We start from the raw sequence: 18,873 nt of genomic DNA on the forward strand, positions 1-18,873 counted from the left end.
TTGGCGTGATGCACTTGGATCGACTTATGGACCACTGGGAACACCGTCAAGCTGCGAAAACTTTTACGACTTGGAAAGCAATCCAACGAGAGCATAGAATCCTGTCCCGAGCTTTAGAACTGGGGTTATTAAAACTGAAGGTAGTCTTCACGGTTCAAAGGAAAGCTGCAATCTGTAGAGCCCTGTCCAAGTGGCAATTCGCTACAACACGTGATAATAATCGAGGGAATCTCGAGCGTGTACGTCAACTGGAAAGCAGCTTGGCCGAGGCAAAAGAATGCGTGTTCTCCTTATCACGTGCGAAGACGAAGCTGGAGGAGAAACTTCAAACTTCTCGCGATGAAATTCAACGTCTCACTGGCGAATTGACAGAAAGCGGATCGGAACTGCAGCTTGTGAAGCATGGATTCGTCACTACAGTAATTCGTGATGCCGAACGCGCATGGTTACGTACAATACTGTCACAATGGAGGACGCAAACACACGTGTCTGCTGCCACGAAAGAGCTCCGCTTGCAGGTTGAAATGGCTGAGTTAAAAGCTGCCGAACGCGACAAGTACTCCAAGTCTCTGGATGACTACAGCCGTGTGCTACGTAGCGATCTCGAGCGGTTCCAGTTTTTCTCGCTGGATAAACGGATCACCGTGGATGTGCTCTCGAAGAAGCTCCTGCGTGAAGAAGAGCGCTACCGTCAGATGGAAGAGCGCCACGTTACGCTCGAGGAGAAGGCTCATGCACTCAAGACGCAACTCGCTTCGTTCGTCGAGTGGGACGGACTTGTACTGCCGTTTTCCGTACTCGTACTGTGCAAAGATGTCGCCGTAAACAACCTCCGCGAGCTCTTCCAGCTTCATGCAGCAGCCGACAGTGGAGAAGGAAGTAGCATGAACGGCGAAACTCCAACGCCTCGACTCGCGATGTCTTCACTTGTTCGTATACTCGAGTACTCGTCGCTACTTGAGGAGAAAGTCATCGACCGGGAGGCACTAGCGGATCGACTAGCTCGCCATCTTCCTCCTTACGCAGTGGAGCGAGGTCTTCTTTTTCCGGACTTCGTGACGGGTCTGAACCGGTTTTTAAATGAAGTTTTCGCGGCCAGCAACACCAAGCGCGAACAGCTAAAACGATTCTGGGCAAGCCTGCTGTCGCTTCTAGGAGCAGTTCAAGGTCGTGCAAGTAGCACTGCTGTAGCTGCGTCGAGTAATGGCCAAGCTGTCAACGGTGCTAGTGAAAATGGTACTAGTCTGGTGTTGTGTCCTTCACGAACTTCGTGGGCGGGTCATCTGAGCGATGACATCCTTCAAAACCAGGAAAAACTACTTGCAGTGCTAGAACACGAGACGGCTGTCGTAGAACGCGCCGTCATGGAGAAGGCATCGCTCAAACACACGTACCAACCCAGTGATAACGGCTCGACGGGTAGTGTCGCTCGAAGTGGAAGCCTTGGGAGCTCCACAATGCTCGAATATCAATGTGAACCGCTTCTTCCTCCGGGATCACCAGTCCACTCGACCGCTACAAGTGTAAAATCGAGCAACTCAATTTCGCGTAGTGCTGAACCAACCGCACCATCTGGAACAACTGCAGCGTTTGCGATGGAGACGTATGCAAACTGGCATCTCGCTCCTCAAGTGCGAGATCTCTTCCTGGCTTTCCACAAGCCGCTGCTCAAACTTCTCGTCCAATACTCCGGCGGCCAACGTATCGCTGCATTCGGTAATCAGTACTGTCTCAACTCGTCTACAGTGTTCCGCATGCTCAGTGATCTCCAACTGCATCCGAGTTTCCTGTCCAAAGACTTCGTTCAATCTCTGTTCGACCGGTTCCACGAGACGGGAGAAGGTGGCTTGTTGATGTTGACACCTCAGGGTTTCACTCTCTTGCTGGGTTCGTGTGCACTCGAATTATACGCTCGGTCACTTGCGAGCAGTCAGACTAAACCCGAGTTCCTGCTCTCAGCTCGAGAAGTTCTTTTGTCTTTCTTCGGCGACTTGGGCTTACTGGCTGAGAGTGAGATTTCCGCGACTTTGAAGCTGTGTTTTGTAGGTATTGAAGTTGAGACGATCCTTTGGCCACTCTTCGAGTACTACGCGAAGTCTGCAGAGACTAACGCCGGAGGAGACGACACTCGAGTCGGGATGACAGCGGTCACCTTTGAGCGCTTCATGGCGGATATAGCAGGGAAGGCTGCAGGTGACTCGCGCCCAATATTTCGGCGAGTAATGCAGAACCTTAACAAGAATCAGGAAATGGGAGCGAGCGGAACAAAAGATGAAGACGATCAACACTGGAAAATGCACCTGGATGAATTCTACGTTGCCATTTCTTACGTACAAAGTGAGCGAAGTCCAGGGACAGCATACTCGACTCCAGGAGAAGCTGTACGACAGTGGCTGCAGCAAACGCAATAACGAAACAGCGTGTAGGACAACGTGAGCGAGCAAATAGTAGTAGCAGTATGTAAGCAATGAAGACGATGCCTACCCAACCCACTCCCATGCGTTCCGAGGTTTTATCATCCGTCATGATGCCTACGATCTCACCTCGGTGATCGGAGCTAGCTGCACCACCATCACGCGGTTGTTTGTCTGGATAGGAGTGCCAACATTGGACGAATCTACCTGATACTTCAAGCTGCGGAACGAGTTCTGCTTCGCTCTACATCGGAATTGCAACTCAAAGTTCTTCAACTCTGGGCTGTTTGCCATCATGTCTTGTAACGCAGCAACGTCGCGTTGTTGATCCTCCAGACTGAACGACGTCATAAGCACAGGCTTGCACGATAACAGCACGGCCGTCAGAGTGGGTTCCCAGCTTTTGCGCAGATGAGGGTGACCGACTCCAGGATTATACAGCACAAAGGCGTCAGGGGTTCCCAGCTTCCTTGCTTCAATCTCGTGATAGAGTCCATTGATCATTTCCAGTTGGATGAATTCGTTTTCGTTCTTTCTGGTCGTGGGTGTCTTCTTCCGCGCTGACATCACCGGCACATGGTCTCCAATCAGCTTTATAGCGAACTGACGTCCAGGGTGGAAGAACGACAGCTCGTCCCACAGATAACGAGGCATCATCGCTTCCGCGCGAGCTCCGACCACATGAAACTCGAGCTTCTTGGTGGTGTCTGCCTGGAATTGGTCCGTTAACTCTGGGAGGAACCTGCTGAGCGTCATGACGTACGAATAGGCCGACGACAGCAGTCTCAAAGCCCTCACTTCGTCCAGCCAACGTTTGTCAGGGTGATAGAGTTTCAAGTAGTCCGTCCATGACGTCAGATGTCTGTCACCTTGCCATTTGCTGCTCTCCCGTCGATTCGCCTGCAATACTGCATCAGCTCGTTCGTAAATATTCGATTGTGCATACACTATGTGACAATCTATCGTTAACCTTCAGCGAAGAGCTTGGACGCTTCGGGTGTTGCCGAGTACTCGACATCCTCGACCATGCTGTCGTACAGCGCTAACACCTCGGACTTGGTCTTCTGCAGCGTGTCGGCGCATTCCTTTTTGACATACACATCTTGTCAAGAAAAGATCTGTTAATAGAAACGTTTCGAAACTATGACCGACCTTGGAACAGGACAGAGGTAGTTGCTTCCTGCCGCAGTCCGCACGCTCAGCCAGCACATCGCTAATGTCGGAGGAGCGCGAGAGCGACAGTTCCGTCTGGAGGCCACATTGCAGGCATGGCAAGCGAGCTACTGCTCCCACTAGTGACTGAGCACCAGGAATGCGCAGCTGGCGAGACGAGATGCACCGTACGGCGCCGAGCAGGAGTGATGGCCGACGCAGCATGGCAGATTAGCATTCCGCAATTCTGAATGCGGAGTGATAAATGGCGTGCTATGGTTGGATGAAATAAATCTTTTTTGTTGAAGCTGTCTTCAACTTGACATTTAGATCCCATGGAGCCGTCTCATTCTGAAAGGAAGTTACGACCAGCGTTTCTTGCGTCATTCTTGTACGCAACTTATGAACATGTTTTTGATAAAGTATGGTACGGACATGTAGTTATCGTTGGGTACTTACGCTTAAGGTGCAGAGCTTTCGGACTCAAGTTAGTCGTCCTGTCGAGTCCCCTATTGTACTATGTTCACTTTCTAGACTTGAATAGAAAAAAATCTTCGCTAGGCGCTGCTGGTCGCGCTTGCGTTGCAAAATTGGTTCTTGATTTACATGTCGGCAATGTACTTGAGTGCGACTTCAAACATGGTGAGGAAGTAGCCCACCTCGCCCAACATCAATGACGGGTGAATCATAGCGCCCAGCAGCTCCTTAGTAGCTAGCGGTCGCTTCAGTCCGCTCTTCACAACAACATAGATGTGGATGGGGAGGTAGTCGTCTGCAGTCAAAGCCGAGTTCTCTCGCCACTCCAAGTTCTTCTCGCCGCAGCTCTTAAAAATCTCCAGTGCCGCACGCAGCAGCTCCTGAATTTTGTCCATAGGTAGCGTTCGCTCGTCAATCATGCTCAGATGGTGGCACGATAGCCCCCAGTCCTCGTCGGACTGTAAGTGCTCTGGGATACCACTCTCAGTTTGAGATCGGCACTTCAAGCGCTCAATATTGCGCGCCAGACGCAGTTCTGCCTCTTTATCCACCGTCCAGCCCACGAGGAAGTTCACCTGTTTCTCGAGTGGTACCAAAATGGTGTCCTCCACCGCGTGGAACACGCAGTCGTCCAGCACAGACGACACATCGACACTTTGATCCAGTAACGACAACGTATCGGCGTACTGCGGGTCCAGATTCTCTGAAATGTACTTTTCAATGCTCGTCACGGTATTCCGCAGGTCCTTGACGGCCGCTGCTGCCAGCGCAATTCCCTCAAACTTGTTGCATTCAGAGCACACGGCTGTTTCAACCGTTGCTGCGCGGTTACGGAATGCATGTAAGAACTGGTAGCACGTACTACCTTCCACTGCTCCTTCGCAGTTAAGGCGACGGAACAGATCGTAGCTCAGCCATTTGGGCTCAATCGGTTCCCCTGTCGTGTCAATCTTCTCCAACGAAGACACAAACTCTGCAGAGCACATCTCCAGCTGCAGCTCCATCAAAATGCTGCGTTGCAAGCGCGACGTTGGCTCTAAAGCTGCCAGGTTTCTCAAAAAGACCTCGATCTCGCACAAGCCGCGACTAATTGCTGCAGTGCTGGCTGGTCGAAATCGTCGCCGCGGGAAGGGAAGGTCCAGTAGGAAGCGTAAATAATCCCTCTCTTCATCGTCGGCTTCTGGCGCGCGGCGGACCATGCCGCGTACTTTGCGTCGAAGGTAGTAAAAGTCGCTAAAGCGCTTTTTCGTGATCCAGAATACACGAGTGTGTAGATCCACAACGTGCAGCACATATTCGGTGACAGCAGGCATGGAGCTCACAGTCTCGCATCGAACTACCCGCACGGAAAGACCTGGACGTAGTCCACAATATTTCCAATCTGAGTACTGCTCGAGCGTCATGCTGCGAGCACGTTTCTGTGATTTTCCTTTGGTCGGCGAGAATACAAGCGGCGGCATCGGCGGCAAGATACTGGAGCCGGTACCTGATGAAGATGAAGATGCGCCAGCAGCTGAGGCCGCAGAAGCGGGTCGTCCAGCAGTCTCAGGGTATGCTGCAGCGTCAGGGTCCATTTGTCTGCGACTGGCGCCGTCTTCTATCCTCCAAAGTCCTGGGATGGAGCTTCTGACGGTCTTCATCGACTTGGCTTGTGGGCTGGAATCGACCATGTCCGGGTCCATTTCTAAAAGGAAACTCGGCTTCCTATCCCCATGCTACAATCATAACGGCATGGTCCACCCATCAGTCACCACAGCCAACGACTTAAAAATGCTCCACAGTTACGCATTCGCACCTTGTTTGTTCCTCGGCTTAAAATGGAGCGGGAAATGTGTTGTAGCAGCCGGCTCTCGTGGTGCGATGACATGCGTACGGCGAGCTTGTACATGACGTGGCCCGCAAGCGTCGAGTGCGCGTGCTCATGCGCGTGCTCGTCGGCTGCGTCGGGCTCTTTTTTCTGGGCAAGGTCGACAAGAGAGAACGCAGGGGCCACGGGCGCCAGTGACGGCTGTGGTGGGAGCTTGACTAGCCTCCGCCAGCCCGCTCCTGCCTCCTCCTCGCCCATGGGCTGCAGCTCGTCGCACTCGATCTCCGTCTCGCTGCTTGCGCGCTGGTCGCGGCCCCCGGCAACGCCGCTCATGCTGCTTGCACGTCGACCCTGGAACTGACGAGCAGCGAGGGCAAGTGTCGTCGCAGTGGTGGTTTGATTGTCGGCGCAAGAAGCCTGTCCTACAGCGCTGGCGATTACGGCTGCCGATGCTTTGTGCCTGGGCTGACTTTGCTTGTTTAATTGAACCCTAAATGGTAATTAAGAGGAATGATAGGCTTATTGCTTTATATAATTTATAAATGTCTTAAGCTCGCCCACAAAAGCAACCAAACTAAATGAAATACCTGAGGTCATGCTTGATGATAAACGTCAAGGGAGAGGCGGAATCTGAACTCACGTCGCAGAAACGAGGGAACAACGCACTGGTGCAACATTTTGCAGCTGCAGTAACATTCACGTTACCTCCACGTCGGGTTTCTGCTCGACAAAGGCACCAAAATCCACTGACCATCTGGAGGCAGATTAGAAGAAAAGGGCGGACCAAACTGGAGGCATAATGTGTCTGTAGCACCTAGCAGTTACCGTGGGGCGCCTAATACGTTTCGCTTCCATTTTTTCGGGCCCAGCATTATTTTGCAGTAAGAATACAAAAGCTGCTTAAGTTGACAATTTTTAGAGAGATGCGCCAATACTGAAGTCAAGTAAATGGGGCAATCGTCCCACTCCTTTTCAGCACTCTGATTTGTTATAAATGATCTGTTTTTTAACCAATCACAAGCCATTAATTGTCTCGACTACGTCAGCATTCAACTTTAGCAGTCGCACCACCTGTGTCTCTTTCCTGCGGGATCTGGAGATGACCACCGAATTGCTGACCAATCGGTTGAAGAGGGTGTCATCCTGATGTTCGGGGCAGTCGCATTTGGTCTCCAAGTGCTTGGATCTTTCAAGGAGAGTTCACTTGGAATTGGGGCTGATTTGAATGGTGGTGTTTTGTCCGTCCGCCATTCAAATCGACATTCTTCCTTTAGCTTGCTGTCCTCGAGCCATCAATTCCTTGAGCTTGAGCGAGAAGTGTTTGGAGACATGAGCTGCGGGAACTCCGGCTCGAGGTCAATACAATTCTGGTCGAAGAGCGCCGATATCAGCATCGACAGACTATTTTTGCTGCTCTGCGCTCAATTGTGTCTCACAATTTGCCACTTCAACCGCTGTAACGCCTCGTTTTAAACGAGTCAGCAGCAAGGCGATTTGACAGCTTAAACGACGCTTATCACCTCTGAAGGTACTCTTATTGTCGATCAACTGAAGATGCTCATCTGCTCCTGGTCTGTGGTTCACGTAAGCGTTCTAGATTTTGGAACGCCAAATTGGACAAGTCTTTTTTTTCTTTTCAAGATTAACTTTAGAGCTTTTTTAAGGTTTCCCGATCCCGCGATCTACAGATCTTGAGAGGTCGCACTCGGTGATCAACTCTCGCAAAGATGGAGCAAGTCGAAGCGCGGCCTGTGCTGGATCGCGTAGAGCAGCGCCGTCGGTATGGACTGGACTGCGGCGACGCTATCCGCTTCGAAGCCGGGTCCTGGGCGCCGGGCGGTGAGCATGTGCGGCAGCTCACCGTGCGCAACGTGTCACAACGCACCATCAAGTTCAAGTACGAGCTTCCGCGCACCAAATACTTCAGCATGAACTTCCCCACCGTTATGACACTTAGTCCAGGCATGCTCACGACGCTGGATGTGGCCTTTCGACCAGTTAAACTCGAGGAATACGACGACTTCGTGGGTTTCCACGTCCATCTCATCGAGGGCGGCGTCGCTGCAGTCTCCGGGCGCTTTCGAGTGCCCGTGGTGGCGCGCATTGCAGCACTCCAAGTGGAGATCCCGCACGGCATAGATTTTGGCTTCTGTCCTACCCAAGAGACCACACTACAGAGCTTCATGCTGCACAACTGTGGACAGATCGATGCTTTATTTGACTGGACTGTGCCCGCAGCAGGGGAACATGGAAGACCGTTCGCAGTTCGACCGGAGTTTGGACGAGTGAAGGCTGGGACGAGTATAGAACTCACTGCGAGCTTCTGTCCTTCTACCGCCTCTGTATACGTCACCACCACCACCTGTATTGTCAAGGTAACGCCGCGTATGTTGCTCAAAAGCTCAAAATGATCTAACCTTTCTCTTACTTGTTGCAGCCAGACACCGCTGAGTCGTATGCATCGACACACGTACTGGTAGAAACGATGAAGATCAGTGGCATCAGTAAGTTTACGCATTTGTCAGCCTCAGAGACAGAGCTAAACTATGGAGAGGTGCTGGTTGGTGCACCGAATACAAGCCGCGCTCCGACGGAGAAGGAGTTTATCTTACGGAACCGCTCGCTAGTGCGTGCCAGCTTCAGTATTGAAAGCGTCGAGCGTGATCACGATCCCAGATTCTTTTTCTCGCCGTTGAGCGGTGTCGTGGACGCTGAGTCGACAGTTACGATTAAGGTGCGGTACACTCCGTTGAGCGCAGGTACATTCACGTGCGACCACTTCGATATCTTGACGCCTGGTGGCAATCGAGTCCGAATCACATGCAAAGGTCGAGCTATTGGCCCCACACTGAGCATCTGGCGGAAGAATTTGGAGTCAAATTTCATACCTACGCGGTCCGTGAACTTTCACGACGTTCTTGTGGGAGAAAAAGTCGTATCGCGTGTCATTACACTGCGGAACGAGTCGCCCGTTGAGATTTTCTTCCACTTTGATGCGCAGTCGAAAGGTGTGTTCTGCTTTGACCGAATCACAGGCAAGATCCCGCCGTTCTTGGACCTGAACATCACAATTTACTTCTCTCCGCCTCACTCTGGAAACTTCTATCGCCGGTTTTTCCTGCTAGTCCGACATCAAAGTACACAGTACGTGGATGTCCTGGGGACTGGATACGACGAGAAAACGCGTCCGTCTCCTTTCCAACAGGCCCACGTCGACGCGTATCGTCTTCGTGCTGCAGCAGGTCTTGCACGCCTTTCACCGGATCAACTGGAGACTTATCACGAAGAGAATGGTGACGCTTTGTTCCTCAAAGGCGCACTCCAACGATCAAAAAGTGATGAAATTTTGGACACCAACGATACCGATTCATCCGTATCGCAGCTCCCTCACCCCAGTCGAATCCTCACTCGAAGCGGAGAAGCTTCGTTGGCTGACGTCGAGGTTTGTTGTGAATACTTCATCAGCATCGAGGACAAGGCCAACCCGATAATAATTCTTGGTGCGTTTCTGGACTTTGGGAGCTGCGGGATCGTTCAATTCCCATCAAAAAAGATCCTTCTAGTGACCAACAATACCCACAGCAAAGTGACTTGTTCATGGCGAGTAGCCGTGGCACCAGGCCCCTCGAGTGATGACCAGTCAGTGTTTCAAGTATTCCCGCCCAGTAGTGACATCGCCGCTGGTGCTACAGCAGAATTCCGTGTTGCCTTCCAGCCCTCTCGAGTCAATACTTACTATTTCGCCGAGCTGGAAGCATTTGCTTCCTTCAAGTCCAACCGCACTTTCCGCTTGGTAAATGTCGATACGTTTACCCCTCCTTGGTGTTTAGTGGCCAAGACATGCGGCAACACGTTTGCCTCGCCAACAGAGCAATTTCTACCGAAGATCAGCTTCCAAGTGACGAAGAATAAGGTGAATTTCCCGCCCTGTTACCTCGGCGATAGCGTTTTCCAGACAATTATGATCGAGAACGCGAGCGATACTCCTGCTATCTTCGCGTTTGTCGAAGATCCGGCTGAAGTATTCTCGTGCAAACCCATGTGTGGCTATATTGAAGCCAAGTCTTTCCATCTCGTGGCGATACGATTCACTCCTCGCAACGTGCGAAAGTACTCGTGCTTTCTTCAATGTATAGTGAATAATGCGCGGGCCAAGCCGGAAGTCTTAGAGCTGACAGGTATTTGTGCTCTACCGCAACTGAGTTTCCAGGACGTAGAAGCAGGTCAACTAATCTCTTCCGAGGCCAAAGTGTACGTCAAACCTACCTCTATACGTCTCCAGTCTGTAAGACAGTTAGAGTTGATCAACACTTCTCGTGTTCCGCTTGTGTATCGATGGGAATTACCACCGAAACACCAGGACGTGTTCCGAGTCAAACCGAAGCTAGGCAGACTCAACGGGAGAGAATCAACGTCCATCGAATGTTCCTTTACGCCCAACGAGATCCGCGAGTATGCCAGTCGATTTCTTGTGGCTGTCAAGTCCATCAGTGTGCCACTAGATCAGCGCAAAAGCCTCAAGATGAAGATCCCAGTACTTCAAGAGCTCACTGTTCGAGTGCAAACCAAGGGAACGACAGGGGCGATTCTATTCCAGCCGGAAAATCTCAAGTTCGAAACAATTCTCGTCAATTCCAGCTCGAAGCAGACGTTCTTCATCGAGAACACAGCGGACTGCGACCTCATGTACTCACTGCAGCAGTCGATGGTCGTAAAAAACAAGAAATCTCGACAAAGCGATGAAAACGATACGGCCAGTAGCGATGAAGATGAACCTGCATCAACTCCGGAAGGGAAATTGGTTTTTTCGCAAGCTGAAGGTTGTATCCCAGCGCAGTCACGGAAGAAGATCACGGCGAAATTCTTCCCTACATCAGCCGGACTGTTTACATTCGAGGTATCCTGCATTGTTGGGAACCAAGAAACATCATCTCCTTACGATACCTGGGGGCGTCCTGAGCTCAAGCCAGCTGCATGTATCATTCAAGCGGAAGCTTCTTTCCCGACTATCGAAATTCAGGATCTGCGTGTGCCTGGCTTGTCGACACAACTAGCCTGGTACCAATTCCGATGCAACGAGATCAATGAGTATCTTGCCGAACCGTTAACACAAGAGGAGGAGAAACGAGGTAGTTCAGCAGTCATAACTGAATCTGCTGCCCCGGAATCCGACGATCTTGGACAAGAGAATCTGACCCAGCGGTTCGCTCTCCCGTTCTCTCCTGCTCCCTTGGGAAGCCGTACGGAAAGAGTATTCCTGAAGCTACGGAACCCTGGCAGTCTTGTTGTGCAGTATCATCTACGCCTTCCGAAAGAGGGCACTGTGGAGATTGAACACTGGGCTGAGACGGGTGCTCCATCAGCTGAGGAACTACGCTTGAACGCCATCATTGACAGTAAAGTATTCAGCATCTCGCCTCGACGAGCGACTCTGCTGCCACGTCAAAGCATTCTCCTGACCCTTTCGTACTCTTACAGCTCAGAGGCTTTCGACGGTGAACACAACCTGCCCTTGTTTTTAGAAGTCGACAAAGGTAAGAAAGTGGTGTTGGAGTTGCAAGGCCGAACACTGAGGAACAAAGAGCCCAAGATGTTCCTACCAACTCAAGTATTTCATCTCTCTCCAGTAACAATTGGCGAATTTCGACAAGACTTCCTGCCTCCTCTAGCCTTAATCTCGAGGAAAAAGAGTGAAGACTACAGTGGTCAACGGGAGCAATCGCATTCTCGAATGGGTAGACCGCCAGTGCAGCAAATTGAGGTGTTTAATCGCGGAGATAGCGCCCTACGCTTAGACATTGGAAGTGTCTCGTTCAACCAGGTAAACGCTGCAAATTACGGCTATCAAGTGCTCACTTGTACCAGCAATTCTGAAATTATTGCAGCCAAGAGCTCAATATTCCTGGATATCGAGTTTAATCCGATCAAAGTGGGCACCATAGAGGTCCCATTGCTGCTGAAAGCTCACGGTCTAATGGGTAAAGGGTATAAGGAAATGGTGGAGGTCACTATCGTCGCTACGGGGTATCATCCGAAGCAATGGACACTGCAGCAAATGAAAAGAGAGCTGTGGCTTTCAACAGCGCCGCCGACGAAGCAAGCGCTGAGTATTTCAGATCTACCGGCGTGTTTTGTAACTGATTACGTTGACTTTGGTCATGTTTCAACGCACTCAGAAGTCAACCAGCTTCTTGTTCTGCAAAACGAGGATACGGAAGATCCCGGCGTTGTCCCCCGCAGTTTTGTCTTCGAATGGGACGCGATGCATCCACTTGTTGCCAATGGGACCGTCTTGTTCTCGCCGCAGCGTGGTGAGCTTGGACCTGGGGAGAAGTCGCTTATTCGAGTTAGTGTTGTTGCAGGAGGTGACGCCTTTGTGGTCAATCACGACGTTGCGTGCACGATCACTTACAGTGAAGAACACACGGACAGTATTAGCAACAACGCAGCGTCACGAAGTCCGACACACTCCAGAGGTCTGCCAACGAATACGAGTCGAGCTTACGACAACAAGACTCGAATGTCCATCATCCATCGCTCTACAGCAACACAAGAAGCAGTTGCTGACAAGCGTGGCAGATCGGGGGCGAAATTGGCGACACTAAACAGCAGCGACACTCCATACACGCAGACACCGCTACAACGCAGTAGTCATAGCAGCTCGCAAAAAGTGTTGTTGCAATCTCAATCAACTCGCAGGGGATCTCCAGAACGAACTGGAATGATGTCGAGTAGTGACAGTCGTCATCTGGATGTGCTCACTGCTTTGGAGCCGACTCCTCTATTTGTCCGGATATACGCGCACGTGTTGCCACTGGATGTGATGGAGAGGATTTATCCTTATGAAGAGCTGAAGAAAATGCCATTGCCGACTACGAAGCAGATTTCGCATGTACCCACTGTCAGAGATGCAAAGACTGCTTCGTCCAGTACGAGAGACACACCCACTCCAACTAAGGCGAGTAGAAGACTTAATAGCAGAGGTCGTACGGAGACCAGCAATCCTGGTACTGCCTCAGCCTCCTTCATTGAAAACGAGTCTGACACTGCACAATGCCGCGATGTGTTGTACGACGTCATGGAGACACTACTGATGGACGTAATGACATCCAGTGTGATCCAAGGGGCCCTGGAAGAGCAGCTCGTGCCGCTTCCGCGCTCTGATCGGGCGGTTGAACACGCTTCTACCTCGAAAGGGGCCAAGGCCATTCAACCGCGAGAATCTCTGTACCACGACGTCCGGCAAAGCGACGACTGCCAGGCGATTGTTGCGAGTGTGATGGAGAATACGGTGTTCAACGTCCTTCAGGAGCTTTTCTACGGAGATCTGGAGCAGGAACTGCTTTGTGTTCCTAGGAAGACAGTGTTCCCGAGTGCTGCTGGCTCTCCTGTGGCCTCTCACCCACCTGCCGTTGACGCAGAAACCAATAAGAACAGTCAGTCACTACTCAAAACTTGAGTATTTTTGAGAACCCGAAGTCGTTCTGGTGGATAAAGCACAGGTTTTTATAAGGTTTATGAGCTCTTGGCAGCCTCCTCTGGCTTCTCGTTGTGGAAATCCTTAGCAAAAGTCTCCGCCACGATTAGAGGGAACACCAGTGTAGCGTCAGCGTAAAGTTTGACTGGCTTGGAGCCCAGACGCAGTTTACCCCACGACACGGCCTCGTCGGGCCTGGCACCGGCGTCGCTACCGTCGAACTCCTGGCCAGTGTTGACGAACACGGCGTAGTCGGCGCCATTGCGCATGAGGTTAGCGTTCAGAATGTGGTGCTTGACCATGCCGCCGCCGAGAATAATGACGCCTGTCTTGCCAGGAGCACGGATGGTGTGGTCGTTCATACGACGAATATCGCTGGCAATATCGACCACAAGCCCCTCGTTACGGTACGAGTGGAAGTAAATCATGTCGCCAATCGATCCATCCGTCAGCGACGGACAGAAGACGGGGATGTTGTTCCTGTAGCACCAGTAGTAGACCGAGTCCTCGTTGTTAATCTCCTTACCCAATCGATGAATCATCGTAGACGGGGACCAGACTGTGCCCTGCGTCTTCTGCTCCTCCAACATCTTGTCCAGAATGGGGTCCATCCAGTCCTCAAACTTGCAGTAGTTGTCGTTAGGCACCAGCAAGTTGCCAATGCGGTTAATGCCACGACGACGCAAACTTTCGCCCTTTAAGGAGAAGTCTCCGATGTATGTAGGAGCCAGACACTTGATGAAATCCTCCTCGATACCACCAGCCGATGACACGATCACATCCACCATCTTATGTTGCGCTAGGAAGCGCAGTGTCTCGCGCAGGCCACTAGAGATGAGGTTGGACGTGTAGCCCAGAAAGACCTTGGTCTTCACAGTCTTACGGAACTCTGTGTCCTTGCGCTCCTCGTCATGCTCTTCTGGGGACACGGGATCGTCACTCAGTCGCCACTTACGCATGCGCTTGATCTCCTCGATGGCCTCGCCCAGGTTTGTGCCCTGGTAGCCCATCGTCACGTACGACTGCATGAGTTTCTCGTAGTTGACGCCTTCGTTGAAGTCGTAGCCGCGCACATGAGCACTCTTGCCCTCCAGATTCTCGGAGCGCACAAGAACCGCGTCCTGTGCCACCTGCGGAACGCTCGCATCGTTAGCTTGGGTCGATGAGGAGCTCATGATGCAGCAAAATTGAGCAATGGACGATTGGCGGAGGACTGATCATAACTCGCGGGTTTCTGCCGCATAGAAATCAAACTCCTCTCGTCTAAGTGTATATTTCTAATAAAACCTTAAGCTGAATTTAAGCATTAACTTAATCGTCAAAACATCAGACAATTGTCTCCCGTTCAAGTATGTATTTCAAGCAGTTCACGGTCCAAGCTGTAGTTACTGCGCTGACGTACGCTAACTTAAGCAACACAAGCTTCAATTTCTATCTGGCACTTCCAAATTGAAGCCCGGTGTCAAATCATGGCACATGACGGCAGCAACCTGTTCCAGATCCGCCGCATCTTCGGCTTCCCGACCTCCTCCGCGGCGTCTAATGGGTCGATCCCAGCGCTCAAGATCGCGTCAATGGCCGTGCATACACTGGAGAAGAAGCAGCTGCTAGCGCTCGCCATCAGTGAGGAGTTTCCCAAGACCATTCCCCACCCCCGAGGCGACAGCTCCTCCACCACCTCCATGGCTCCTGCGGACGCCAAAACGAACTTCTTATTGGTCCGAACCATCGAAGAAGATCAGCGCACTCGGTTCTGGATGTTCCCTGTGTGCTCGACGCCCAAACAACAAAAAGCAGGCAAAGCTGAGCGACTCTCGGCCTTGGAGTTCAGTCCCGAGGGAGATTGGCTCGCTGCACTATCGCAACGCAAGAATCGACTGCACCTGGTGCCGATATTCACACTAGTGGCCAATCAGCGACGTGCCATGCTGGATGCGTCGTACCAGCCCACATCACACCACCGTGAGCTCATGAACGTGAACCAGGCGGCTATGACGACACAGATGGCGTCATATCTACGCGCTACGAACGAGTACGGGGGTCTCAATGGGGCTCGCTATCACTCTCAAGTCGCAGGAGACGACGAACAGATGAGTACACTCGAGTTCGCTCCGGGTATTGGGAGTATCACGTGTGTCAGATGGTGGAGATCGCTTAATGGCAAGAATTATTGCCTTGTAGGTGGGACGGAGAGCTTGATTTCGATCGTCAATGTGGAGGAGAATGCAGAGGAATGCAGATGTGAGCTGGTGAATGCAGGGACCATTGTAAGTATTGATTTACTTCAGGAAAACTTCAGAAAGGAACGCAGAACTTCCATGCTGGTGAAAGCCAAGACGGAGGATATTGACGATAAGGAGAGAGAAGCAGGTGGGACCGGAGTGAGGTATTATCGCGTTGTGTTGGAGAAGAAGTTCCAGGCAAGACCAAAGCCAGCGCCCAAGAAAGTGAAGACGAAGCAGGAGAACGAGGCGACGGAGACTGCTACGTCGACGCTGAAGATCCAGACGACGACTGGGGGATCTTTGTCTTCGAGCGAGACGAACTTCACGACCACCAACACTAGTGGCGGCTCCAGTCCCTTCAGTTTCTCGAAAGCTCCCAAGTTTGTCGTCAAGACCTTCCCAGAGCATTTCCTGGAGGACATGGACTTCCGACCTCAACGTGTCAAAAAGAACTCGCCGCAAGTGTGTCTATATCCTATTAACGGAGTGTTGAGCTCGGAGTCGTCTCTGGCGCTGTATGATTGCAACAAGAAGACGGCGAATCTCTATTCCAACTTCCATTGGAGACTGAAAGGTGAATACAAAGTCCCGGATCTCCTCCCTGCGTCGTTCGCCGATACTGAAGAGCAGGATGAGAAGCATAGTGACCAGCAGGACGACTCACGTTCTGACGACGATAAAGACGAAGTTGTGGACGTCGAGTTGACGTATTGCTCGACGGATTTGATGCTGCTCCAAGGACGCACCTCCAAGTCGAACGAGACGATCTCAACGTGGGTCTCGCTCCCATCGAACCAAGGCATGGACGAAGACGTTGTCAGAGCGCATATCGTGCACTATCTAGCGCTTCATGGCAACGAGAGAATCGAGCGAGTCGTCCAGAGCACGGCGCGAAGCTCGAACAGCTCCGTGGGTGGCAGCCAGTCTGGCGAGGCTGAGATCATATATATCCTGCAAACGAAGCACCACGTGTACGAATGTCGGCCACAATGGTCTCGTCTGGCGCTCTTTAAGGCGCTGTGTGCGCGCTCCATCGCTCTTCGTGACGCATTGTCCATTGGCTACGCTCTAGGTATCGACATGGCTTCACTCTGTCAGGTGGTCGCCAATACTTTGTACACCAATGTGATCGACGGCAGTACAATTGCAGATAACGAGCTGGTCCAATGGGTACGCGAGCTCTTTGAAGTCTCCAGAATCATGCCGTCCAGTGCTGTGGAGCAGCTGACAGCGATGGGAGGTGTCCAGAGTGCTATAGACTATGCGCAACATGTGCTGTCCAAGCCTGTGCGTGATTCGGTGTATGATGGAGGGGAAAGAAGACGTGTTGCTCTGTTGCTGGTGGATCTGGTCTTCCAGCAGCAACTCCAGAAAGATACATCGACTGATACTGAGCGGGGGCATACTCAGGCTCAAGATGAAGAGCGAGAGGCGTGGCTGGTAGAGTTTTTGGAGACCAACCGAGACTACATGACCACAGACATTGTGGATCTCTGTCTTTCCCAGCAGCACGTGGATAAGGCGATCCTGGTAGCAACTCGACGTGACGAAGTGCCAAATGTGCTTGAGAAGATTATCAGCAAAGGACTGGCCCTAGCAGTATCTGAGAAGCTGCTGCGCTCGTTATTGGACTCGGGCCACGCTGCAGCGCTCACAGCTCCATCCAGTCGGCTAATTCTGCGGTCATTCTCGACCAAAGTTCAAGCGGAAGTTCTGTTGGCGCACCCACCTGCTATTCTCCAGCATCGAGATTGGCTGGAGCGTAACTTAGCTGCTCTCTCCCCACAGCTTTGCCGTCAACTTGCAGGCAAGATTAACCCCGACCAGCCAGATAACAACGAGTACGCCGTCCATGCTGCAGTAGAGGAGTCTTCATCAGCTAAGCCAGGAGTGCACACCGATGTGTCCACGTCCGAGTTTACGAAGGTGGCATCAGAAGAACAAGTGGAGTTGTACCTCACTCTCCTTCTGCACTTGAATTGCCGAGTTTATCGCTCACAAGACGATGACGCAGAAAGAGACGAAGAGTTCTCTCAATCGAGGTTGGAGATGCTTCTGAAGGACTTAGCAGCGCAGTATCGTCCACCTATCATGGTGTCTCGCTGTATCGATTACGAGAATTGGACTGCAGCGGCCTGTATCTACGAAGCTCACGGGGAACTCGTGGAGGCTCTTGAATGTCGCTTGCATTCCCACAACTCACAACTTTTATCAAATGCACTTGCATCATCTGACGATTCGATCCCTCGCCGTCGTCAGCAGTCGAGCGACTCGGTTGGCAGCGCCGTATCTGACGAATCTGACATTCAAGAACATTTGCGTGAAGAATTACTGCAGCTTCTAAACTCGCTGGTCGTGCATAGTCACAGCTCGGAAGTCATTTCGACACAGATCCGTGCCGCTATTCTTGCGCGTATCCTGGTCAAGTGGTTCGAATACGGTCTGAAGCGCACTGTTCTGGAGGTCTTCCTGATCGATCCTGACGTGTTCAAGCACGTCTCGTCGCTGCTGGCGCAGATCTTCTTCTCGGAAGTTGTGGACTCCATTCTATCAGCAACATCGACATCAAGCGGACCGCGTCAAGGTTTCGACGACCGCGACAAAGAGTGGGTGTACAAGTGCCAGCAACTTCCATTCTCAGGTCAGTTCCTCTTCCGAGTCTGCGTGTCGTTTCTGGAAAAGGACCATGAAAATCCAGAATCGGAGTCACCGACTCGCAAACTCTTGGATCTCGTGAAGAACAACGTTGTCGAGAACGATCTATCGCATGGTGCAGTCCCCATTACTCCTCATTCAGCACAAGCTCTTGGAAAGACCGATCCACTGGAGACGCACGTCAAGGCTTTCACGTGTGGCCACTTGTTCCCAAAGCGTGTGTTCGAAGAGGAAGTGGTGCCAGAGTTTGAGAAGCGGATGAATACTCTACCGATGCCGCTGTTTGCGACCAAGCAAGCCTTCACTCGCGAGTTCAAACGAGGAGCCAGTGAGACGCCATGTCCGGTGTGCAGCTTCAACAAGATCAGTCAAGCAGTGTTCCAGCAGCACAAGGCAAGCCACGGGCAGTCTCCGATGCAGCCAAGACACCGAGAGAAGACAAAGGTGCCGTACTATTTCCTGCATCGTGAGTCGAGTGAGCGTCTCGGCTTCTCGGCTGAAGTACAAAGCACCAAGCCACTGAAACACGAAGCGTGGGAATGGAGAGAGCAACGAGCAACTTTAGGAAGAGAAAGATGAAGCGGTTCATGATACATCGTGTTTTACCTTTGATTCTGATAAGTTAATGGGCGTCTGTGCGTTTGTGCACAGCAAAACTGGATAAAA

At 51.7% G+C, this 18,873-nt stretch overlaps 6 protein-coding genes across 6 annotated transcripts; 3 read left to right on the top strand and 3 right to left on the bottom strand.

Annotated features, from left to right (window-relative positions):
• Positions 1 to 8: 8 nt before the first annotated feature.
• PITG_00657 (uncharacterized protein) lies at positions 9 to 2,411 on the top strand (the record flags this gene model as incomplete). The annotated part of the gene is made up of 2 exons (XM_002909188.1): positions 9 to 124; positions 179 to 2,411. The coding sequence occupies 2 exons, from the start codon at positions 9 to 11 to the stop codon at positions 2,409 to 2,411; spliced, it is 2,349 nt and encodes a 782-aa protein (XP_002909234.1).
• A 120-nt stretch (positions 2,412 to 2,531) lies between these two features.
• PITG_00658 (uncharacterized protein) lies at positions 2,532 to 3,791 on the bottom strand (the record flags this gene model as incomplete). Its single annotated transcript, XM_002909189.1, has 3 exons — positions 2,532 to 3,322; positions 3,385 to 3,499; positions 3,567 to 3,791. The coding sequence occupies 3 exons, from the start codon at positions 3,789 to 3,791 to the stop codon at positions 2,532 to 2,534; spliced, it is 1,131 nt and encodes a 376-aa protein (XP_002909235.1).
• A 377-nt stretch (positions 3,792 to 4,168) lies between these two features.
• Positions 4,169 to 6,183, bottom strand: PITG_00659 (uncharacterized protein; the record flags this gene model as incomplete). The annotated part of the gene is made up of 3 exons (XM_002909190.1): positions 4,169 to 5,758; positions 5,839 to 5,961; positions 6,037 to 6,183. 3 exons carry the CDS (start codon positions 6,181 to 6,183, stop codon positions 4,169 to 4,171), a joined length of 1,860 nt encoding a protein of 619 aa, XP_002909236.1.
• A 1,394-nt stretch (positions 6,184 to 7,577) lies between these two features.
• Positions 7,578 to 13,309, top strand: PITG_00660 (uncharacterized protein; the record flags this gene model as incomplete). Its single annotated transcript, XM_002909191.1, has 2 exons — positions 7,578 to 8,225; positions 8,288 to 13,309. The coding sequence occupies 2 exons, from the start codon at positions 7,578 to 7,580 to the stop codon at positions 13,307 to 13,309; spliced, it is 5,670 nt and encodes a 1,889-aa protein (XP_002909237.1).
• Positions 13,310 to 13,365: 56 nt separating this feature from the next.
• On the bottom strand, positions 13,366 to 14,502 carry PITG_00661 (deoxyhypusine synthase, putative; the record flags this gene model as incomplete). The annotated part of the gene is made up of 1 exon (XM_002909192.1): positions 13,366 to 14,502. The coding sequence occupies one exon, from the start codon at positions 14,500 to 14,502 to the stop codon at positions 13,366 to 13,368; it is 1,137 nt and encodes a 378-aa protein (XP_002909238.1).
• A 294-nt stretch (positions 14,503 to 14,796) lies between these two features.
• PITG_00662 (uncharacterized protein) lies at positions 14,797 to 18,873 on the top strand (the record flags this gene model as incomplete). The annotated part of the gene is made up of 2 exons (XM_002909193.1): positions 14,797 to 17,538; positions 17,602 to 18,873. 2 exons carry the CDS (start codon positions 14,797 to 14,799, stop codon positions 18,784 to 18,786), a joined length of 3,927 nt encoding a protein of 1,308 aa, XP_002909239.1.

The sequence above is a fragment of the Phytophthora infestans genome, genomic scaffold (genome assembly GCF_000142945.1).
Source record: "Phytophthora infestans T30-4 supercont1.1 genomic scaffold, whole genome shotgun sequence".
In the NCBI taxonomy this organism is placed as follows: Eukaryota; Oomycota; class Peronosporomycetes; order Peronosporales; family Peronosporaceae; genus Phytophthora; species Phytophthora infestans.